Source organism: Augochlora pura, chromosome 4 (assembly GCF_028453695.1).
Source record: "Augochlora pura isolate Apur16 chromosome 4, APUR_v2.2.1, whole genome shotgun sequence".
NCBI lineage: Eukaryota > Metazoa > Arthropoda > Insecta > Hymenoptera > Halictidae > Augochlora > Augochlora pura.
In genome coordinates, this window is record NC_135775.1 from 27893208 (window position 1) to 27906079 (window position 12872).

Genomic DNA, 12872 nt, shown 5'->3' on the forward strand with positions numbered 1-12872 from the left:
ACAAAGGATTCATTTCGTTGGAATTGAAAAGACAATCCAAGTACAGAGCAAGTGGATAATGAAAATTTTGAATGGCGACTGATGTGGAGAAGTCGGAAGAGGAAGGTAGAGGATTAAGGGTTCCGAAAGGATTAATGCGGAGGTGTGCGGAAAGAAATGCCGCGAAAGCAGAAGGACACACGGTTCGAGCCTCGAGCCTCGAGTCTCGAGTCTCGGATCTGGAGGGCGGTCGGTCGGGCGTCGGTGGGGATGTGGGAGCGTCGGGACGCTTGGGGACGCGGCGGGAGGACTTGGACGTCGGTGGGGAGGTTCGGAATTGCGAGGCTTAGCCCGTCCCGGGCCGCTAACGCGGAACACGCGGCCGAAGCCGCGCCGCCGGCATTACGTCGCGCACCGTCGACCGCGGCTGACGTTCGCGTCGGACGTTCCTCTCTACGATCGACTTCCGCTCGACCTCATCGTGACCACCGGATGCCCGGAGTGTTCCCCGCGGGAACAGGTTGTCCGATACAGTCTCCTGCCGGTCCATCGGACCAGGGACACAAGAGCCCGCCGGCACACAAGTGAAACGAAGCCCCGTGTGATCCGCCGGAACGCGGAGCCTCCGGGGCGAGGCAACAACCTGTAGGATCCGTCGCGTCGGGAGCGGTGTTTACTCGGATCGCGTCGGTGATTCCTTGAGACGTTGCTCACGTGGCCGCGCCCCAGTGACACCAACATCGAAATCGGAGCGGATCGGATCGGACCGGACCGGACCGGACCGCCGAGATCGTGGCACCAAGTGAGCGGTCCAAGATCCGAACCTTAGAGGACAATTTATTTACCCGTCTCTGCCATCCTCCGCCGGTTGACCCGCTTTCATCGTCGTGACAAATGTCGATCGCGGACAGAGTGATGAAGATCGCGGAGAGGAAATATCGTGGAGGCGAATTGTGATTAGCCGAGGTTCGATGAGACAATGTCGAGATGGTCGGTAAGTAAGGCTGATCGACGGGCGCGGAAGCACCGGTAAGTGGCCAGAACCGGAGAAACCGTGACGAGGAAATCGTGACACGGAAACCGGAATCCGGCTGCTGGATATAGGAGCTGGATATAGGAGCTGGAGGACTCGTTCAGAGGAGGCGAGTGAAAGCCACGACGTCCTGCCCGGAGGGTGCGTGTTTGGGCGACGAGGGGCGGCTACTGGCCGATGGGATGCATCTACCGGTGGGTTCCGTGGGTTGCGGGGAGAATTACGCCACCGTTGGGTCCCACGAAGGCGCCGGCCCCTGCGGCCCCTCACTGGCGCCGCTCCAGGGGCTGAACACCAGGTACCAGCAGGCCGAAGACGCCGACGCTGGGGGTGGTGGTGGCGAGATGAGCGAGGGTGCCGCCGTCGGCGAGCTCTGGTGGACCGAGAAGCTCGTCGGCGAGGCACAGGCTGAACATCCTGGCGAACTCGTTCGAACAGGTTCGTACATCTCTGACAAAATTCACTAAACTTTCTCTAGAATCGACGGTAGGCAAGAGCTTGTGTTCACCTTTTCAAAACTTGCCCACCTCTTTGCTTCCACGTACTTTGTATTTTATAAGCGAACAAGGTTTACGGATAGTTGCGGTGGTTAAGGAATTAATTGCAGTTAGGTGTGGAGATAGAGTACAGTTTATGGCTGATGAATTTTTCAATCCATACATGTGTTACATGTAACACGGAAATGTTAGTATAAAGATTTACAATTAAACAAGCTTTCAGTCCAATCTGCGTACAATTGTGAATGTTAGATATCTTGAGCTCATTTCTATAGAGATAGAGAGGAAATTCTAATTAATTTCGAAGTGGATGACGATTATGCCTTATGGAAACAATGGGTGCATAGAATTGTATTATCACAGTTAGTAGGTGGAAACTATAAGCAACATAATTTGTTCACCACCATGTTCTTCATTAAATATATTACTGGTTCTATAAACCACGAAACTACCAATAAAAATCGATAGCTTATTAACTTGAATAAGTTAATATATTTTTGCACAGCCTGATTGTACAATTTTCTGAATCATTAATTAATCTTCGGCTTCTAACCTTAGGCGGTGAGGCCTAAAATTAAAGTAATAGCTCAGCGTATAAAAGTGGTCATCTCCTACTAAAAATTCGAATCGTTGCATTTGTCTCTGATTTGCAAATTTGGCTGCGAAATCTGGTGTTTGAAATTCTGTATTCAGTTTCGATGGACAGATTGAGACAGTAATTACTTTTGCTCCTTTCTCAGGATCGCCGTATTTTCTCTGCAGCCAGCTGCCGACTCATTGGCGGTCGAACAAGACGCTTCCGGTGGCATTCAAAGTTGTCGCCCTGGGCGAGGTCGGGGATGGAACCTTGGTGACAGTACGAGCGGGGAACGACGAGAACTGTTGCGCCGAGCTCCGGAATTCCACCGCTTTGATGAAGAACCAAGTTGCCAAGTTCAACGACCTCAGGTTCGTCGGCAGAAGCGGCAGGGGTGAGTTCCTCGAACGATTCTTTAACACCGATACCTTTCCGGTATCGAACAGCAAATTCATCTTGCATTCGGTCCAATCGCATCAATTGAGCACATTGTCCTTCGCGAATATAAATCCCACGCCGTACATGCCGCGCTAATTGAAAAATTATTCTGGACAATGTAGACGAACAATGAGCGATACTATAAAAAAAATGGCCGCGCGAAAACTCCCGAATTATTTCGTTCGAAAATGGACGTCGACGCTGTTTCGTTCCCGATGTTTATATTTTCCCAAAAAATTAGTCGGTTAACGAGTCCGGCGAAGCTCCCGAGACGAGCAATTAGCAATCCTCCAATTAGGGTGGTGCAGTTTCGTTCTTCAAAGCTAGTTTGCTTTGTAAGTTGCCCAAAAAGCAGTCAGTAAATTGCGCGGCAGGGGCATGTGCCGTGATTTCGGACCCTCTAAAAGCACGGTTATTGTAATCATCATCGTCATCAACTGGCCTGAACACCCCTCGAACCGCCTCGCTTTTCAACCCTCCGCATCCGCGAGTTCTCCCGCTCCCGCCGCCCCAGAGTCATTACTCGATGTCCGCCGGTAGCCCCGACCTAGCATCCGAAACAACTGGCCGTTAATCAGAAATCATCGTCCGTCGGTTAGGGAGAGAAACAGAAACAGAAACAGAGACAGAGAGGCTAAGTCTCCGAAATCATGCGAGTCCGGTCGATGTGCTCGCCACTCGTTTAATTCCTCGTTCGAAAACTGGCCCCGCGTTTTCACAATTCCTCATTTCTTCTTCCCCCTCGTATCCTCGTAAAGACAAGCCGCGATACTTCAACGCCGAAACCAAATGTACCGCGCTAGGTTGAACGACCAATTATTGAAATCGATTCGTGGGACATAATCGAGCGAACATTTTTAAAGATTTCGGAAAGACAGGCGCGCGCGAATCGGCGAGTTTTAGCGATCGGCAGGTTCGGTGATTAATTCCGTGGGAATTTTATCGAATCGGTGTCCGGAGCACTTTGAAGAGTAAATCAGATTCCGCTACCGTAAAATCGAATCATCGACCACAATGGGAATGAAAAACGAGTCTGCAGCTCTCGGCCGCGTTTAATAAATGATGTTCCGGCGGCGGCGGCGGCGGCTCGCGGCGGTTTTTTAAATAATCCGTTTCCGCCGCTCGGATTAAGTTCGCCGCCCCCCGTTCGGATTTCGGTGCTTCTATCGGCGACGATTGTGCTTTGCCGTCAGGTAGCTAACCTGTTCGTCCCCGGTCCTACAAATGCATTTTCCCGTCCGCGCAGTACCACCGGCACCCCCGCCGGGGTTCTACGCATCGGAGGATGCATTTATGAATTAACGAGGCAGACTGATCGAGGCTGGCTCGCGCTCACGCTCTCGATGGCATCATCTATGTTTCATTTGATTTCATCATGAAGTGCAGGGTCAGCGAGTCGCCATCCTCCTGACACCGGACACGCTAACCCCGGGGAATCAATTAGCGAAAGAGACACGTTCCCTCGCCAAAATCCTTCGATCCCTTTGTCCAGTTTTTCGGCATTTTTTCCGCTCTGCCTCTCCTCGATAATCCGTAATACTCAATTTCGACGATTGACCAAACCGCTCCCTCCCCCCCCTTCTCCGCCACCATGGCTCGTAGCCGGCCGCGGCCGACCGTGTGCCTCTATCTACCCTCCTCCTATCGTCGAGGTTTTGTTTCCGCGACTTATTAATTTGATTGAATCCTGCCGCGCGCCGGCCCGATCGCCCAATAACCGATGTCCCAAGAAATTCGGCTACGTTCGATCAACGCTGAAACAACCCCTTCGATTCTCCGAAATAATTGTTCGAATAATTCGAAGGAAAGCGGTGCTTCCGTCCGGAGAGCTGCCTTCAAAGATCGGGGAAACTTATTACCTCCTCGGAATTTCCATTTAATTTCCTTAGCGATCCGGTAAACGGACATCGTCCAATTCCCGCGAAAACCTGCCATCTCCAAGTTTCAGTAAGCCACCTGTGACAAATCGGGACGCAGGGGGTCTCTATCGGAACAATCCTCAAGAATGTATCTCAATATGAGCGGTCGGGGATACGCGGCAATTATCACCTTCCCTGAGTGCCGGTCGGGGTTCCGGTGCTTCAGGTCGCCGAAAGGGGGGGTCGTTGAAAAGAAAAGAAGAGAGACGAGGCGAGAGAGAGAGAGAGAGAGAGAGAGAGAGAAGAGGAGACAGAAGCAGGTAGCGCCGGATGAAAGAAGGGTACCTCACCGGCCGGCTGAAACGGGCGTTCCATCATGGTCGGTTCCGAGGCATCCCGTGCCTATAATTAGTAATATACCGCAGTCTATATCGACACGGCTGAAATTACCACCGATAGTAATTATTTGACAATTGCAGAGACATCCTGTTGCGAGACTCGGGACCTTCGCCCCGTTCCTCCTCCGTCTCCTACCTCCCAGGCCCGTTGCGTTGCCTGCCCCCTCGTTTTCCATTCTCCCGGCTTCTGGCTCCCACTTGCTTCGAGCCTGTGTGTCCCTACGAATGTGCCTAGGATACCTCGCCCCCTCCCCGTTCCCGTTCCCGTTCCCGTTCCCGCTCCCGCTCCCGCTCCCGCCCGGTGCCACGAGTATTAACGGACGGTTTCGAGTGGTTTCGGGGACGGTTGTGTGGGCGGTTTCGGGATGGCGCTCAATCTCATCCTCGCCCGTTCGAAACGCACACCGACACACAGCCGAAAACGAGGCCCTCTTCTACTCACTCTCTCTCTCCCTCTCTCTCTCTCTCTCTTTATCTCGCTCGATCTCGATCTCTCTCGTTCTCGTTCTCTCTCAGCTGCTGCCGGACAACCGGTGATGCTGCACGTTATATAGGTGCCACATACGCGTGGCCCGGTTTTGTCTGTCGGTCGGTCTGTCCGTTCGTCCCGTACGTCCGTCCGTCCGTCCGTCCGCCCGTCCGTCCGTTCGCCCGTCCGTCGGTTCGTCCGTCGTTCGCGAATGCACAGCCTGGGTGTTCTGTCTCTGCAGATGACCGTTCCCATCATCGAGTATTAACCGCAGGACCGGGGAATCGGCGGGAGGGGGGGGTGAATCGGCCGTGCGGCATTATTAGCCCCAAATGCGATGAACTCGGACGGAGAAGGGGCGGGGGAGCCGGGTGTCGCGCGCGAACCCCCTTCACCGAACTCGCGATATGCGACTTGAACAGTATTTCAACCCTTACTTGCGCTCTTTCTGCCTTGGCGTGCTCCTTCTCGTTCCAGGCTACCCCAACGTTTGTTAAGTCAGTCTGGAAGTACTGGTTGGATCAGTTAGACTAGCTAGATTGCAGCTGAAAACTAAGAAGAATAGAATCATCTCTGATCTAGAAAATTGACGCGAACCAAAGTGTTCGTAAACCATTCTGCGAGACCGATTCGACCCTGGACCTCTGTGTATCTTCCGAAAGAAAGACAGCTCGAGGTTGCCGGAGTGCTAGGGTAGTCCATTCGGCTTCCAATCGCGTCCCATCAGTTGCAAACGTTCGCCGCCGCCGCCGCCGCCGCCGCGTGTCATCCGGGGCCGAGGTCGCGCGATCGCCCGGAAAAGACAGACGCGCGGCCTCTGTCCTCCGTGATCGATGCCGCTAATCGATTTTAAAACGAAAGCCAGAAAGAGCAACCGCGACACCCGCGATTTTTGGGGGATGTATTCTGAAACGAGCCACTTTGCGCTCGGCCGGAACGATGACGATAACAAGGATACAATGACGGGCGCGAGAGCGACAGCAACGCGCGCGCGGCTCACGGGGGTGAAACGGGTGGTGAGGCACACCGGGAGGGAGGGGGGCGAGGGGGCCTGAAACGCGGGGGAGGGCCGCTGGTGGGTGGACGGGTGGACTGGTCGGGAAAGAGGGTTTGAGCGGTTGCACGCGGGGGAGAGAGCGAACTATAACTAGGATATAACGCCGTGCCTCTCTGCAGTCAGTTGCAGCTCCCGGGGGTGGCGGGGTTGGGGGTGTTTGATGCCGGTTATCATGTTGACAGACACAGCGAGGCGGACCTGGGCGCGCCAAGGGGAGACAATTACAAATCGTTGACGTTTACGCCAACACAAACGACTATATGTCCGCGACACGTTAGATATCCTCTCTTTAACGCAAACCGACGTCCTCCTTCATATCTCCCATAATTGGCCCAGTCGCCCCGCGAATCCTCAGATGCCGCCTCCGCGGAATTTAATGGAACACCCTGCTCCCAACACGCGATCGCCCCGATAGCAGTTTTTCAAAAAATCGGACAGTCGTGTTTCAGAGCGAAGCATCAATTTTTCGTTTTGCACTCGATCCTTCCAGCCCCTTATCAGGATCGATTAATTTCACGCTCGAGGCGATCCAAACAGTTCGAAGAATCCCTCGGAATCTCTTTGCTACCAGTCTCCGAATGCTCGGATGTCGCCCGGCGTTCGAAAAACGATCAACACCTCCTTCCCACGAAGCCAATCTATTTTTAAGTGGCCGGGACCGTGCCGACACAAAGTAACATTCCCGCGAGGCGATATAACACGGTTGACTCTGCCAGGGTCCGAAAGAAACGAGCGCGGGAGGGGAAGGAGGGCCTGCCTTCCTTCCTTCCTTCGTTGAACCCGGACAGCGGCGAATTACCGAATGCATATTAGCGCGCGATGGGCCGTTTAAAAGAGCGTAGTCAATCTCGGCGACGGACGTTTATGGAGAGGGAATTAATATACCGGACCTTCAACCTCGAGACCTTCGCCGGTGATATATGTACCCCGATGCTCCACCCCCGGGGTTCCCTTCGCCGTATTGCCCCCTACCCGGAGGAGTTTCGCGGTCTTCCGAGACATCTAATGGTCCTCGATGCAATCGCCGCGCGCCGGAGGAAATGGTAAACTATTCCGATCGGGACTCGACTCGACTCGACTCGACTCGACCGCAGCCTTCAATCTGTCGCTGGTTCTTTTAGCAACTGGTGTTAACAAATTAGTCGCCTTTTTGTCTGTGGCCTGCCTGCCCCCTGAACACCTTCCAACTGGGTCTACGATCTTGGGACGGGGAAAAAGAGTTGTCCAATATCTCTCTAGACCTTATACCCTATACCTAGGCAAAGTTTCGCACCGAAAGCAGGCTTCGTAGCATTATTTTCGAAAGAATTTGCTGATCGATTCGAACATGGAAAACAATTCCTTCGCATCATCCAATTTCGCTGGTCTGCTAAGGAACGATTCATAGGTTCGCGCGACGTTTATACCGCTCTACAGCAAAGTTTCCGATGCTTGTTGCAGGGAAGAGCTTCAGCATCACGATAACGGTGTCAACGACGCCCCCGCAAGTGGCAACCTACACCAGAGCTATCAAGGTGACGGTGGACGGACCGAGGGAGCCACGCTCCAAAACGAGTGAGTAGAAAAGAACAGTTTTCGTTAGATACAACAGCCACGTATCTGGCCACGAGATCTATCCGCGGCCACCGGCTGCTACTATCCTGCGTGGATTCCCTGAAAATGTACCGATAATTCAACGAAAGTCCCTATACGCGGTAATGGGGAGTCATTACCGAGCAGATGGTGCGCGATGATGCAGTGGTCGACGTGCGTACCGCGCGTATGCGTGTTTCGGGTTAGCTATTCACCCGGGCCGTGCTACATAGACAATGCTTTTACCAGCACACTCGCGAAAAGTAATCCACTTACCGTAATATACTATGAAAACCTCCAAAAATATCCGTTAATTACTGCTGCTTGGTCATGCTTAATAACCGGGGCGTCGCGTATTTGCGAGAGCTTGATATACAAATAACCATGGACCCCATTCGCCGACCAGCGAAACTATACCTTCCAGATCTTGCCACTGAATTTTCTCGTCTCGACCATCTCCGTTTCTCGGTGATTATTGTGCAGGGGAAATTGGTAGTTTCTTCTGGCAGAGCCTTCGATTTTAGGGATGCTTGAAATTTTATTAGAAAGTGTCTCGTTCTTTCTCTCCTAAAAATCATTATAAGTTTTAACTTTCGAATTTGAATTTTGAGACTCGATTTTATCGAACATTGGACCCCGCGCGAACAAACGTCCATTCCATTGTTAAACAACACTCCCGACAGATGAAATCGTCCGGAAGGCTCGGAGAGCTGCCACCTTTGGACGATCAAAGGTTAACCAACGCTCTGGAAATGCGGCCAGTACGAAGGGCAAACTGTAAATCAGTAACAGGTGACACCGGTTTCACCGTGGCCATGAATATTCATCGCGAAAGGTGATTCGGAAACCGTGAAAATAACCAAACGCGCAGGGACCAATAACGAAAATAATTCCATCGGAGCTCGAGCATTTAAAGCCGGCGTGATTTTTCGATTACTCGCGGTCGCTTCCACATAATGGGACCCGCGAAATGTAAATTAATCCCTGGTGAATATTTGTCGCGAAACCGCTCGAATTTGCCGCTTCCCCTCGGAAAAGGCAATCCTCTCGGAAAACTCGCGGCCGCGACGCCTGAGTCCCGCGCCCGCGCCCGCTCCCGCTCCCGCTCCCGGCCCCCCTTTTCGGGCTCGGTTGTTCTACTGGCGGCAAAAAAATGCCCGTTATTTCGATATCAGATTAATAGCCGCTGCGGAGTCAACCGCGAATACGGCAGCGTTTTTGCGGACGTTTCGCATTTGTTGTATAAAGTATTGATAGGCGTAGGGCGATCCGTGCCCGGCGGCCTCGCAGATTTTTTTTCCCCAAAATGGTCCATCGTGATTGATTCTACTAACGTTTTTTTTTATCGCTCGTCTCGCCCTCTCCTCTCCTCTCCTCTCTCTCTCTCTCGCTCTCTCTGCCATCGACCGTTCGTCTCTCTTCCACCCCCGTTTTTCTCTCATCGGCCAACGGAACGGAGAAACTGCGCGTATTATATTCGTCAATTTTCCAGCGGTCGACGAGGCCGCGTTTAACCATCGAATTAAAGTTTCACGGGGCAACGAGGTTAATTGTGAACTATTTACACGTTAACACCGCCGGCCTCGGATTTTTCCGTGCCCCGTGCACTCCGCTCGATCCCAATCCGGGCAACCGTGTGCTCGCTCTGAAATATCAAAACAAGAAAAGCGATATTTTTCGACACGCGACCCGGCCGAATGGAAACATTGCGAATTTTTCCAGAATACTGTTTTTGTAAAGGCCTCCGCTCTTTATTTCTGTCGTTCTTATCGACGATTCATGCAGAATCAATGATCGAATCGGAACTCCCCCGCCCCAGGAAATACCGTTGCTCGTACTATTTGCAAAGCAATTTGCTAATAATGTACCAAGTTTTCCAAACACCATTGACTAAAGCTGCTGTCGTAAACCTCAAGAGATCGGGAAAAGGACGGACCAGAAAGGATTTACACCTGCAAGCTCGAATCCAAACTCGTGATCACCTCGAATCCTTCGACTGAAAAGGGTGCAATCATGACACTGGCCGTGTACGACCGCCGAGCGCTTCATTTACAACTCAAGACTCCTTACTCAAGTCAGAGGCACCTCGATCGACACTCCCATGGTGGGTCGGTCGGGCCCCCGGTCCCAATGAACACCAGATGCGAGACTCGGGCCCGGTAACAGCCGAATACTCGGGATTCTACTTTTGTTTCGTGGCGGCTATTCATCGGTGTGAATGATCGTGGAAGAGTGGGCCCCGCCTGTCCCTTGACTCGGCGGACGGAAAAAAACGTGTCCGACGAGGCTGGCTCGCTAACAATGGCCACGGAAACGGTGGCGGCAGCCGAGGCGCGAGACCGAGGACTCTCTGGTCCCAGACTGGAAACGTCGGTCGGTCGATTTAATTCGGACGCGACGGGCCCCCGAAATGAAAGAGGAGGGGCCCCGTCGGAACGATGAGACAGAGAAAACGAGAAAGAGTAGGCGAAAGGCGGAGGGAAAGGGAGAAAAAGAGAGAGATAGAGAGAGAAAGAGTGTGTCGCGTGGAGAAGTCCTGGGTCCTGTCGAAACGGGACACGCATCACGACATATTGCATACACACCCGAGGTTTTTCGGGGCATGAGGCATGAGGCATGAGAGAGGTGGCGTGTCTCCTCGGCTTGGCACGCACCAGGGACAATTTATGTAACGACCGGCGAGCGTACGAGCCGCCGCGTCGCGCCGCGCTGCGCCGCCGTCGGGCAAAACAAACACTGTGCTCACGAGCGCGCACCGCTACGCAGACACCTGCCGGCTATCATTATTGCATGGATAATCGTGAGCTTTTTGTTATCGAAAATTACCACCACCATCGGCCCGGCCCCCTCGCGCCCCTCGCGCCCCTCGCGCCCCTAGCTCGGGATCGTCTAGCGCACGACCCTCTTCTTTTCCGTCTCTTTCTCCCCCTCTGCTGGCCTTTTATGCCCGAGAGGAACGGCTGTTTCGGGCCGGAGGCCCGGTAATCGTGCAATTTCTGTAATTCGCCTGTAGTCCGACGCGTGTAAATACTGCGAGCGCGGCTACCGTGGCCTGGAACGACGCGTAACACGATTAACGGACCGCGCCGGCATGCGATTCGATCACCGGAAACGACGGACGCCCGATTTTCGAGACTGCCAAGGATTTTCGTGTCCCCGCAGTTTCACGAAATCACGATTCCTTAAGTTCCTCGCGAATTGTTTTCTGTGCCCTTACAGTTTCCGATACTGATCGAATTATTTCGTCTACGTGCAAAGGACGCGAATTTGAAAAATTCTACCGGCGCTGAAAAATTTTTTAATCGAGAAACACCAACGAGAAATTCAAGCTTAAAGTCTCCCCTTTCCAACGAGCTATCGAAAATTGATGTACGATTTTTTTACGATGATTTATCGCGTTTTGAACGAGGCGTAATTTGTAGCCCAGACGGACGACCGTCGAGGTTTAGCATTGCTTCTATCCTGCGTGACACAACTACTGTGTCGCGTTTACGAAATTTGGTAGAAAAATGTGGGCGAACTACGTTTTACAAACTTAAAGACTCGGCTTAATTTATTCCCGAGGATCGCTCGCAGATCGCGAGTTTTCTAACTGCAGCCAGTTGGGTGGGAAGCGAGAGTAGGAAGTGACAGAACCTAACGGACTTCCAAGGCTGAAATTGGCTGACCGGAACCGTTCGAAGCGCGATGGAAGTGTCCGGCTTCTGCGGAAATCTAGAAACCGACTGTGCAGAAATTCTCGTTGGAATCGGCTGAAAATTTGGCCGGCTCCCTCTCGTGTTCTTCCACCCGGGCGTGTTGGATCCGGGATTGGACAGGCAAAAGGCCAGCCTGTTAGATGGAAGAAGCAGGCGGACTCGTCGAAGAAATTGCGGGGAACGATCGAAAGAGCACGGACAGAAACGCGACGGAAAAGGGCGGCAGCGATCGAGCGCCGAGTGAAAGGGATCGCGGAACAAAGTGGCTAGCAGCCGGTTACGGTAGCCGAAAATCATCGAAACGCAGCTGGCCGGACAATATCGACGGACAGTCGCTGTCAGTCAAACGTTGAAATTGAATTTGCTTGGCCGGTAATTGGTCCGCGTTTGGAATGTCGATTAGAGGGAATGCAGGGAGAGGTCCGCGAAATGATTTCTGGCTTTCATAGAAAAGCGGTTCCCGAGGCCCGCGCGACCCACGACCCCCACGGCCCCCACGACCCCCACGACCCCCACGACCCGCTGGCATCTGGATTTAAGGGCCGCATGGGAGTCGAAATTGCGCTGCCAAAAAATCAGCTTAATTCCGTGTCCGGTGGCAAACGGTCGGGCGGACGATATTGCCGATGAAAACGTTAAAATTGAACGGAGCCGTGCGCGTCCGCTTGGAAAAACAACTGTTTGCAGCGAAACATGAATTTTATACTGTATCGACGCGGAGGCTGGAACGACGAGAGAACGATCGTCGCTTCGAAATGGAAATAAATCGCTAGGACCGTGGATTGACGTGCAAACACGGGTCGATCAACCGGGCGCGTTCGTTCCTTCGGCGCGGAACAGATCATTTTTTTGTGGACTCGGGGAGACATCTTTTCGGATGTTGGAAGTAGTCGCGGTTCGCCGATTAAAGTCGTTTCAAAAATCCTGATTAAAGGACGCCCCGCGACATCTCGTGACGGATCTACAAATGGCAGGCCTCGGCCCGTTCGGTCGCGAATTGCTGTCATCTCGAGTCATCATTGGCCACTGGAAAAATTGCATTTTTCTTCGGCCGTGCCTTTTCATCAATTTCAATGTTTTCACGTTGCATTGCTGCGATTGCGCCACTCCAAGATGGAGAACGACGATGATTATTACGAGGATCACAAAGTTTACAGAAAAATCCAGAGTTCTCCGGATTCCTTCAAACTGTTACAAGAGTACAAATGACGATAGAAGTTTCCAATAATGTTATTAAAGAAACATCTTAATAATTTCAATAGGAGTAGGATTTGAACCTTGAAATCTAGCAACGC

At 52.5% G+C, this 12872-nt stretch overlaps 1 protein-coding gene across 2 annotated transcripts in view; it reads left to right on the plus strand.

The window, feature by feature from the left end:
• The first annotated feature begins 272 nt into the window (after nucleotides 1–272).
• The window catches only part of LOC144468609 (uncharacterized), a 33305-nt gene continuing 20705 nt past the window's right edge, over nucleotides 273–12872 (plus strand). For both annotated transcript variants that reach the window (XM_078178203.1, XM_078178204.1), the window contains exons 1-3: nucleotides 273–1450; nucleotides 2250–2480; nucleotides 7748–7861. In XM_078178203.1, the coding sequence (XP_078034329.1) occupies nucleotides 1195–1450; nucleotides 2250–2480; nucleotides 7748–7861 (601 nt within the window). In that variant the 5' untranslated portion in view covers nucleotides 273–1194. The remainder of the gene's footprint in view (nucleotides 1451–2249; nucleotides 2481–7747; nucleotides 7862–12872) is intronic.